Source organism: Morus notabilis, unplaced genomic scaffold, assembly GCF_000414095.1.
Source record: "Morus notabilis unplaced genomic scaffold, ASM41409v2 Scaffold280, whole genome shotgun sequence".
In the NCBI taxonomy this organism is placed as follows: Eukaryota; Viridiplantae; Streptophyta; class Magnoliopsida; order Rosales; family Moraceae; genus Morus; species Morus notabilis.
The window spans coordinates 94,599-106,041 of NW_010367253.1; the positions used below are offsets into that span (position 1 = coordinate 94,599).

Here is an 11,443-nt window from a genome sequence, read left to right on the forward strand (position 1 = left end):
TATATTATAATATAATATAATCGTTATTTTTAAATTATTATTTTAATAATATTATTATATTCTATATCATAATTATATAATAATAGTTTTTTTGTATTATATTAAATATAATAATAAATATATATTATATTATAATTATACATATTATATTATAGTATAATATAATATAGTCATAATTTTTAACTATCTACAGCCATTTAATCTCATAATTTACCAAACGCTATTACACTGATTTTGAAACCAGCACTGCTACTATAATTATAGTTTACTAAACACTCAAGTGCTTTTTGTTGCAGCTGTTTTTTCTTTCAGCACAGCTAAAAGTAATTTTTCCAAAATCTATAGCAATACCAAACTAAGCCTATAGCACAAAAGTTGAATTGTGATTCTAACTGTGAAAAGAATGGGCCAAAGGCTAATAGAATCCTAACCTGAGACATAACGCAGTCCAGTACTCCCAACTTCAGTATCAGACAATTCCAAACTGCTCAGAAGTTTTAGACCTGAAGAAAGAAGCCACAGAAAAAGGTTATAACCTGAAATTTACAGGAAAAGGTACTTAGACAAACTACTAGAACAAAATATTCATTGCATGTCCAGGTAGCTTGACGAAAAGATTTCAATATCCTGTGAAACAGACAATACTATAATTCACAAGCAAAGCAATAAACAACATATTCTCATAATCAAATAGGAGGTTTCACATTTTTTTGAAAACAATTAAAAAATAACACCATCATATAGAATGTAATAAACTAAAAAGGTAAGAACCCTGTAGCAAACCTGTCAAATTAGCAAGTCCTTCATCAGTTATCTTGCAGGAATCCAGGTTCAAACTCTCCAATTTTGTTAAACCTGCAAGATGAAGTACAGATACAGAATATAGCTACAATGGATACATCAATCAGGGCGCAGAGAAAAAATGAAAAATAAAGTTATACAACAGTTTGCGCATGAGTTAGATATCCTTTAGGGGGCGTTTGGTACGGAGTAATCTTTAAGTGGGAATGGAAATCTTCACATATTTCTATGTTTGGTACAAGAATTGTGATTTTTATATTTCCAGGAATATCAATCCCATGGGATTCATTTTATGGGGTAATCTGAATAACACCCAATATGGTGTTATTCAGATTCCCAGGAATATCAATATGGTGTTTTACCCGTCTGCAACACTCCCCCCCCCCCCCGAGAGAGGATGGAGAAGAAGGTTTTTTTTTGAAGAAGAACTTACAAATTTATTTCTTAAACTAAGAAGAATTTTTGTGTTTCTTAAGAATAATCAAATTTTTAGTACTTAAAATATTTTAAATTAGTTATTATTAAGAAGAAATATATTACATTACTTTGTATCAACCAAACACAATAAAATAATTTTCCTGGGAATATGAGAAAAGATTCACATGCATAACCAAACGTGGTAATACACATTTCCCAGGAATCATATTCCCTTCTATCACTTTTCCAGTAATATGATTCCTGCCCATTACCGCATACCAAACGCCCCCTTAGGGAAATTTTTAATTTTCTAAAAGCTAATGTGGATAAGAATGAACTGTAAAATGTTATATCCAGCACAAAATCTCATCACATACATTCTCACTACTTCAAACATATCATAAAAAGACTTCAGTGCTATGAATGACAATAATATGCTGAGTTACATAAAAGTAGAGAAGAAAGCCTTGCACAGAATTTATTCATATGGAGGAAATAGCATGCGAAAAGGTTAAAAAGGCAAAGAGGAGAACACCTTTTAGATGAACCAAGCATGCATCCGTGATAGCATTGAACCCCAAGCTCAATAACTTTAAGTTTACAAGTCCTGAAGACCATAAATCATTTAGCAAACACCAATCATGGAGGTAAAAAAAAAGTGAGCATATACTGAACACCGTGCATGCCCTGATCCAAAGAACCAGGGCCAGTGCAGTACTTCTAGTGTCATTTACCAGAAAATTTATCACAGCCATCATCAAAGAGATCACATCTGTTAAGATTTAAGTATGCCAGGGCAACAATAGCTGCACCAAAACCAACAAGTTTTAAAGTTAATATGGAAACATATAAGTTAACTTAATAAATCTGGAAATGAAAACATAGTAAAACCTTTAGTTTGAGAAGTTTATTTATTATTTTTTATAAGAAACTGAGAAATTTTATAAAATAAATCAAAGAATACAAAACCAGAAAAGATGGATGAGAAATCCATCAGGCAACGGGAAAATAAAGAAAACAAAGAAAAAACTTCAACTACAAGCTACATAGTCACCAGGCAAACAAAAAACCTACACTAAAGCATGTCATTCACATTAGATGATTTATACCACCATCGATGCAACTTGCAATGAGCTTCTTGAATATGTTAAACTGAGCACAAAGAAAACTAATGCAAGAACATTTTCAAAATAATAATAATAATAAATAAATAATAAGACATAATCTTTTTCTTATATTATTTCTTGCACAGGAATCTGGTCTACATATCATAGACCATCAACTAACCCACACACATCCACGTTAGGTTTCTTAATTTATAGGTGGAAAACCAGAATCCTTGGAAATGTCAAGAAACTAGAGAGAGTGATGAGGAACAAAGATATAGATATTAGGAATTTAAAATTGGTATCATTTGGAATTATTTGAGTTTATTTTATTACTAGCTGAAGCCACGTGCTATACACGGGGTAATTTTGTAAGTTTCATCCTTGTATTCAGTTTTGATTATTGTGTTATTACTTTTGTTTTTTTAATAACAAAAATCTTAGTTAGTTGGTAGTTAATACACAACTAATACAAAAATGAAAAATAAAATAAAAAATAAAAAAAATTATTTCACCAGGATGACATTTGGAAGAAGGAAATAAATAAGAATGTATACTAGAGAAAAATGATAAGATTAAATAAGAGAGGAAAAAACAAAAATAAGGGACTAAAGTAGCAAATAAAAAAGGGAAAGGAGGACCCAAGAAACAAAAGGAAGAAAAGCAAAAAAAAAAAGAAAAGAAAAGAAAAGAAAAACATAAAAAAGAAACATAAAGAAACAAGAATGTACAGTGGTAAAAAAAATGATAAGATAAAATAAGAGAGAGGAAAAAACAAAAATAAGGGACTAAGAAAAAGCAAATTAAAAAGGGACGGAGGACCCAAGAAAACAAAATTAAGGAACGCAAAAGGGAAAAAAAAACCGTAAAAAAAAGTAGGTATATAGTGGTGAAAAAATGATAAGATTAAATAAAGAATGAGAGGAAAAAAATGAGAGGCTAAAAGAAGCAAATAAAAAGGGAAGGAAGACCAAAAAAAACAAAAGGAAGAAAAGCAAAAAAAACAACAAAAAACAAAAAACAAAAAAAAATGAGGGACTAAAATGATAATAAGATTAAATAAGGGTGAGAGGAAAAGCAAAAATTAGAGACTAAATAAGCAAATAAGAAAGGAAGGGGACCCAAAAACAAATAAAAGCAAGAAAAGCAAGAAAAGCAAAAGAAGCAAAAAAAGAAAAGGAAAAAAAAAGGACCTGGTATATGTGTTTGTCACAGTAGACCTTGAAGATTATTATAAATATACAGATTTCCACTTTATATCAGAAAGCAAACCTGAAATGGACTCCAGACAGGCAGCAGTTACGTTGCATCCCTCCAAGTTTAACATATTTAGCTTGCGCAAGCCTGCCAAGCATGATGAAAATGAAGATATAATGATTGCAGTCTAATGGACAGAGAACTAAAGGACACACATAATAAGCAAATAACCAATTATCCATAACTCATAGAAGAGTGTTAATCCAATTATTGACAAAAGCTAGAGTGGATAACTCCCTTACTAGTAACAATATTCTTAATTACAAAGACTCGCTTTTTCAAATTTTTAACAACTTCAATTTAGTCTTTGTTGGTTGTTTATGTTGTTAGTTCAGAGTATGAGAAGGCAACGACTGATTGATAGCTATAGTTTGAATTTCCCTATGGGATACACAGTAGGCTTGTGCGTCCCTTTTGTATAGTGAAAGCAATATATGATGATATTGAAGATCACTGCCTGGGGTTTATAATACGATCTCTTGAAATCATCACTCTTTTGCCAACCTGTTCAAGAAAAAGTAGGAATCTAAAAATCTTTCAGGGCTTGTTTCCTTGCTATTTCTCGTACTTTTTCTGAGAATGACTGTAAACCTTTCCATCTTTTTTCAGCAACATTAATAGCAATGAGAAAACTAACTACCTTTTAAGTAAGAAACTCCAACATCGGTGATATTACCGTTGGAAATTTGTAGCTCATTGAGATTTGTAAGCCCTGAAACATGAGAAGAATAATAAACAAGAAATATCATGGAAGTGCTGTTAAGTCTTAAAAATACCACTTTTTCCATATAGTTTGATTAAATCGTTGTTAAAACTAACATTCATCATTTCATTTTCAACAATTACCTGAGAGAGCTTTCAAGTCTGAATCTACAACGCATTTACAACATCTGATGTTAAGAGAACTGAGTTTCATTAACCCTGTAGAATATTTGAAGAAAGCAATTATAATGATTTTAAACAGATTGAAAGAGGGTTGAAAAAGATGATAGCATGTTAGTCTAAAGGAAAGAAAGTTCAATGATTAGATTTCAATTGGCTTTCATTAGCTTAAACTAAATGCTAAAATGAATGTAACTTTGATGGAGGCAGAATTCAAAGTCCTTTTTCCTTAGAAGCAATCTTTTACAACCTCCAATGATTGAAAAAACGACAGCGGTCTACCATAGTCCACAATTTCCTTATATGATGGGTGAAACATGTAAAGCTTTAACCATTTTATGAGCAACGGGAGAGAAAAATTGACATGGATAACATACGGACCAAAGCTTAACTAGCATTTTTAATCAGCCAAAAGATCCGCCTTAATGAACAGCTGTAATAACCAAGATCAACAAATTATACAGTTTAAGACTAAGGATCCAAAATTAGTTATGTCAATTAAAGAAGCATTGAGGGCAAACCTTTAATATGAATAAATCCACCATGAATCCCTGTACACCTCTCCAAATCCAACTTTTCCAAGTTAACTAAGCTCGAAAAGGCACGCATTCCTTCAGAAGTTACTGCACTGCTCCGTTTAAGACTCAAAGAGGTCAAATTTGAGAGACCTAAAGAACAAAAGTTATCATATGCATCCATTCGGAATCATTCAATTGATTCTTCACCAATGATAAGTGATAACTACCTTCCAATATAGGATGTACAAGGTAGACATGCAGGTTAGAAAATGCAATTTTAAAAGTGTATTAGACAGGAATAGAACGACAAAATGACAGTATTACCACCAATGTGTTTAAGCCCATGTTCTGAAAATTGATCACAAAAATTCAAAGCTAACTCTTGGAGGTTGGTGCAGTCTTTCAGACAAGCCAAGCCAGTATCGGTAACATTTGAAGAAGAGAGATCGACAGAAAGTAAAGATGATCCTTGTGAGGAGATAGCATCCATCCAGCTATCCTTCACACAAGGATATTCAACCAAACAAACATCCTGCCAATACAAAAGAAAAAACATACCCAATGATGTCCCTCCATAATAAGAATAATGGTTAACAAAAAAGTAATCAACTTGTCAAACTAAACTTTCCCACAAAACATCACCTGGAGAGCACAGTCTCTGAAAGCTTCAAAAGAAACATCGGTAAGACAGTTGGAATATACCAATTCATTGAATATTTGTTGGCTTACATCCCTTGGAAGCATTGAAAATGAACTATATCTCCCAATATCCTGCCACAATGATTCAAACGTAAGACCAAGCAAACAAAATACAACACAGATAGATGCAACACTAAAAGCAACTACCTTACAAACGCTCTGTATGCACAAATCCAAAAGAGATGGGCAATTGCCTCCTCCTGACTGACAATCAATAGCAGGTCGACACGAGGCTCCCAGCCATTTTGAACTGCCACTTTTGCAATATCTTGCCGAGGTCTCCCGAGGTACAGCATCTTCCATGACCTGTTGGTCTCTCTTCCGTGAACAAATTCCCCCCATCAAGCACCGATATAGTAGATTTTTGGTCTACCTCATAAAAGTGCAGATCAACAATATCACGGCCACCTAAGACCTCTTGGTCTAGTGGCACTGGGGGTTTTGGATTGGGTGGAGTTTGGGTAGGGGGTTGTGGGTTCAATCCCGTGTTGTATCAAAAAACAATATCACGGCCAATGCCCGGACAAAAAGTAGCCCATGTACACTCTCTTCACCCTGATTGGAAAAAGCAAAGAGACTAAGATACCTAGAATTGCCCCAAGCTCAACAAATTCCTCAAGGCAAACACATACTCAAAATCCGTAGAAACAATAAGAGATGTCTGGAATTAGTAGGAAAAATACAGAAAAACTTCTATAGCAGCACAGAGCAAACTCTGAAGAACAACCAATGACAAGTACAGAAAACTCCAGAAAATGCTCCCAAAAAAAATCCAAAACAAAACAATCATTTCGGAGACGTTTGTTTCCTATATTCGTTCATGATTCATGGTTTTTTATAGTATTTTTCTCTCACAAAAAACACACGTAAATGAATCATGATTCTGAATACATAAACCAAAACCTCCTCTTCATTTCACACTGAAATTACATACTGGCGCCATTTACTTATATTTTTAATGATCATCATTGCACACAAACCGGTAAGCATAAATTTAAATTAATTAGAAAAAAAAGTCCAATTAATTCGCTGAAAAAGACTTCGTAACTGTACATCCCAAATCTAAACAAGACTCTCGTTTGATAAAATAAAGTCTACGTTCATTAAAACCTTTCATAAACATTAGTATATCATTATATGAAATTATGTAAAACTAAAGCTATTTTCCTTCATATTAAATTAGGTATACAAGCTTACAAGCAAACAAATCAAAAACAAAAACAAATGAAAGTGATCGCGCGGCTTTGCACAAGAATCTCTTCTGACAAACAAACACTGAAGAAAAGGAAACATCGAATTCACAACAAATGGAAAATAGACCCCCAAAAAAAAGTTGAAGAAAAGAAGAAAGTGAAGTGTTTGCTAAGAAATACACAATTTATTGGCTTCGAATTATCGATTATTTTCACAAAAAAATGAAATAAAATAAAAATTCATTCTGTACTCTTCTTTTTTTTTCTCAATCAGTTTTTTTCCCTCTAAATAAGAGAAACAGGGAGATTTTAAAAGAGGTTTTATCACACAGAAATTTAGAACACTCGACATAAAAGAAAGACATGATAATAACAACAACAAAGAAGAGCTCTCACCCTTCATCTCTTTGGTATCCCAAAAGCGAGAGAGAAATGAGAAGAAATTTGTTGGAAAATGAGAAAGCGAAAAAAGCTTTCAGGCGAAGAGAGAGAGAGAGAGAGTGAGTAATAAGAACCGAAGGGGAAAGAGAGGAGAGGCTTAGGAGTGACAGAATTAACTTGATGATAACACGTGGCAGTTGTACGGGTGAACGTCAATAGGCCGTGATTTGACAACTAATTGATTAAGAGGACGTTTGATTGGAGGATTTAAACCATGTGATTCGAATCATTTTCAATTTACGTAAATTTTTTGTGAGAGAAAATACTGTAACGAACCATAAATCATTATTCAAATCAGGGAATGAATCCATCTACCAAACATCCTCTACGTTTAAGGTTTGTTTGGTTTGAGGATTCAAACTATGTGATTCGAACCATTTTTTATTTACGTGTATTTTTTATGAGAGAAAATACTGTAGCGAACCACAAATCATGATTCGAATCAGGGAACGAATCCCTCTACCAAACGCCCCCTTAGTTTAATTTATGAATTAGAATCATGTGATTAGAATTATTTTTTATTTACATATATTTTTTTACGAAACAAAACATTATAACGAACTATAAATCATAATTCAAATTATAGTTTGAATCCTCCAACTAAACATCCCCTAATACTCATATTTTCTCGCTGTAGACCCCACTTTGCTGGCCCATGTGCGAAAAATTAATAAGATGTTTGTTTTAAGGGTTCGTTTTTTATATTCTCATCATAATTATTAATTTTTTATAATATTTTTTTCTCATAAATAATTTAAATTTTAAAAATTAGAATCATGAATTATGATTCTAAATTCATGAACCAAACTTTTATTAGGAGACGTTTAGTTCATAGATTAGAATCATGAGATTATAACTATTTTCAATTTACGTATATTTTTTATAAAAAAAATACTGTAACAAATTATAAACTATAATTCGAATCAGAGTACAAATTCCATTATCAAACACACCCTTATTATTTGTTTGCGTAACGCTTTGCCGCAATAAACAACATCTTGGCTGATGTTATAAAATTGGAGAATATCTCCCATATTAGTACATATACTATAGGAAAGCTACGGGTCACTGCTCACTCAACTTACTGTGCATAGTACAGTGGTGTGACGGTTTTGCTCTTCTTTTTGCCCTTATTCTGTTTGTGGGCAGTGGGGCTTTTGGTCTTTTTGTGTCTCGGGATGTGGTTGGACGATTTTGTCCCTATCCCCTTAGTTTTCTCTTTCTTTGTGCCGTGGGCTTTCCCGTCCTTTTGTCTGTGTGGAGCCCTAATGCTCATTTCTTCCTTTGCCTTTCTGCTCTCTGCTGCTATGGCCCCGTTTTTTTTATTTTTTGGTTCTTCTCTTCTTGTGATCCTTCTCACTTGCTCTGTTTTGCTCGGAATCTTACTTCTGATCCTTTGTGGTTTCGGTGTGTTGGTTCTGTTGGTGGTTGGGTGGAAATTTGAGGGTTTTGTCCCTCTTCCTTTCTAGATTCTTCTGTTGTTCCCGTTCGCAGTTCACGCTTTATTTCCGCTCTGTTCTTCGTCTACGCCTCTTTGATTTTTGCTTCTTGCTTCTTTGTTCGTTTGCTTCGCGTTCTCCGTTTTGGTTCCTACTTATATTTAGCGGTTTATGTGTTTTGTTCTTAATTTGTTCCGGTTATTTTTATTTATGTATTTTTTCGTTGGGTTTTTTCTTTGGCCGCTTCATCTACTAGATTTTTTGTTTACAGTTGTTTTTAATTTTTCCTCGGGTTTTTTCCTTTAATGCTTTCTTTGCTGTAGCATTTTGTTTTTTAATGCTTGCTGCTATGTTCAAATTTTTGGCGGGTTCCTTATCGTCTCCTTTGATGAATTTATTTCTGCAGGCACTCTATCTGCGCCGATGGATTTTCTCTTGGTTGATTTAATGTCGTGTATGGGTAATTTTTGGTTTTTTTTCCTTCATTTATTGCATTGATGAGCTGGTCTGTCTATAGTTGTCCTTTGCTTTTTTAGGTTGATGATTTGTTCTGCTTTTGTTACGGACTTATTAAATGAATCAGTGATTTTTTTATGTCTATTTTCTGGAATCTCACTCATTCTTATCCTGCATTATCAAGAATCCCCGGCAATTTAGGGGAAAAAAATATTTTCCTATTTTTCTTGCCTCTGTTTTTTCTATTTCTGAGGATATTATTTTAAAATTGTTCCTAGGGCTTAGTAATTAAAAAATTTTGGTATTTTAATTTTTCTAAGCTGAATATGCATTATTACGTGTCATATTACTAGAGGTTACTTACTATTCATGTCGACTTTTCCATTTATTATTTATCAATGTTGCTGCTTGGACAGATTTGTTATATATGTTCCAGCCTTCTTTTTCTCTGCATCTTATTTTTCTCGTTCCGTTCTATTCTTCACCATCTAATGTTTCACTCTGTTCCTCTTCATTTACTGCTTTGCTTCTCTATTTATGCGCCTTTGACTGCTTCTATTTGTTGTTATTTTACCCGTGATCCTTGACTGCTTCATCTTATCCTTCAGTATTTACTACTTTGTTTGCTTATCCTTCTACCTTTGATTGTCGATGTTCATTTCTGGTTGGTCCATAACTTACACCTAGAGCAGTGTTCGCAACGTTCCAGGTATTATTAATAGTTTTTACTTACTTTTTCCTAATGTTATTAATGCATGTTGTTTTTTTGCTTTAGCCTTTTTGTTGATCTATGACTTAGTATTTTATTATTTTCTAATGGCATTAACGTGTTTACTTGCACTTTATTCGTTGCTTAGATATATGTAAGCCTCGTTCACTTCGCGGATTCAAATTTTTAATTCGAGTTGAGATGTGACATTTTTTGATAGCTTTTCACTGTAACAAAAAAAAAATAAAATTAAATGTGACATTTTCTAAGAATTTTTTACTGTAGAAACTTAAAACTGAAAACTCGAATCGATGAAATGAATGAGACCGTAATAATTTAAAATGTTTTAGCTTTAGTCTCCATTTTTTTCCTCTCCCTTTTTTTTCTCTCCGCCCGTTTCCTATTCCCACTTTTTCTTTTTTTTTCTTTTTTTTCTTGCCCCCTCATAACGATGATGAGCAAGAATAATCTTGTTATGTTGAGTTTGATATGATTTGTTCAAAAATTATTGTGGATGTATCATTTTCATTTTGTGTTGTTTTTCTTTTTTTATTCTGTCTCATTCAAAATTTTTGATTGTTCTCCATTTTTTATTTTTTGTTATTCTCATCTTTGTATTTTGTTGGGATAACTCTTTAATTCAAGACTTATTTGTGTGTGTATTAGTTTCCTTCTTACAGTATTAAATGTTGTTTTTTCTCTATTTTCTTTGCCTATGATATTTTCTCATAATTGTTTGTTATTATAAATCCCTGCTATTTTTACTCTCACAATTTAAATTGAGATTTATTTATTCATATAATATGTTATTTTGTCTCCTTCTGATATTTGTTTTGCCTTTTAACTCTGAGTTATGTAGTTTGAATTATCTATTGCCGAGGCAGGTACCTCTCATTGTGCATGATGCACTTCTCAATATATTTACGTTTACTGTTTTTTATTTGCTTTTCACTTCTTTCTCCGTTTCTTTTTTACTGTTCACTTCTTTCTCCGTTTCTTTTTCTATTTCTTTCTCTCTTCTTTTCCTTTTTTTCTTTTTTTTTCCCTCTACTACCCTATTGCTTATGTTTTTCCTCTCTTCTATTTCGTTTATCTTTTACTTGGTTTTTGTTTTCTCTCTACTTCATATAAGCAAGAGGATACCTATTTTTTTAATACCTAACAGTTAAAGCAACATTTGGAATGGTTCGGGTACTTTGAATACTTTCTGCTTACTTTCCTCCAATGTCATTAATATTTGCTCTTTCTCCGTTTCTTTTACTATTTCTTTCTCTCTTCTTTTCCTTTTTTTTCTTTTTTTTTTTCCCTCTACTACCCTATTCCTTCTGTTTTTCCTCTCTTCTATTTCGTTTTGACCTATATCTTTTACCTGGTTTTTGTTTTCTCTCTACTTCGTATAAGCAAGATGATACATATTTTTTTAATACCTAACAATTAAAGCAACATTTGGAATGGTTCGGGTACTATTAATACTTTCTGCTTACTTTCCTCCAATGTCATTAATATTTGCTCTTTTTGTTTCCCT

At 32.6% G+C, this 11,443-nt stretch overlaps 1 protein-coding gene across 1 annotated transcript in view; it reads right to left on the bottom strand.

The window, feature by feature from the left end:
* LOC21388918 (EIN3-binding F-box protein 2) overlaps positions 1-7,358 on the bottom strand; it is a 23,193-nt gene extending 15,835 nt beyond the window's left edge. Inside the window, exons 1-12 of the mRNA XM_010112170.2 lie at positions 7,270-7,358; positions 5,828-6,235; positions 5,624-5,752; positions 5,306-5,513; positions 4,985-5,131; positions 4,428-4,502; positions 4,222-4,293; positions 3,597-3,668; positions 1,953-2,024; positions 1,754-1,825; positions 784-855; positions 432-503 (exon numbers count right to left, since the gene is read on the bottom strand). Of these exons, the coding sequence (XP_010110472.2) occupies positions 432-503; positions 784-855; positions 1,754-1,825; positions 1,953-2,024; positions 3,597-3,668; positions 4,222-4,293; positions 4,428-4,502; positions 4,985-5,131; positions 5,306-5,513; positions 5,624-5,752; positions 5,828-6,022 (1,186 nt within the window). The 5' untranslated portion in view covers positions 6,023-6,235; positions 7,270-7,358. The remainder of the gene's footprint in view (positions 1-431; positions 504-783; positions 856-1,753; positions 1,826-1,952; positions 2,025-3,596; positions 3,669-4,221; positions 4,294-4,427; positions 4,503-4,984; positions 5,132-5,305; positions 5,514-5,623; positions 5,753-5,827; positions 6,236-7,269) is intronic.
* Between the last annotated feature and the right edge of the window lie 4,085 nt (positions 7,359-11,443).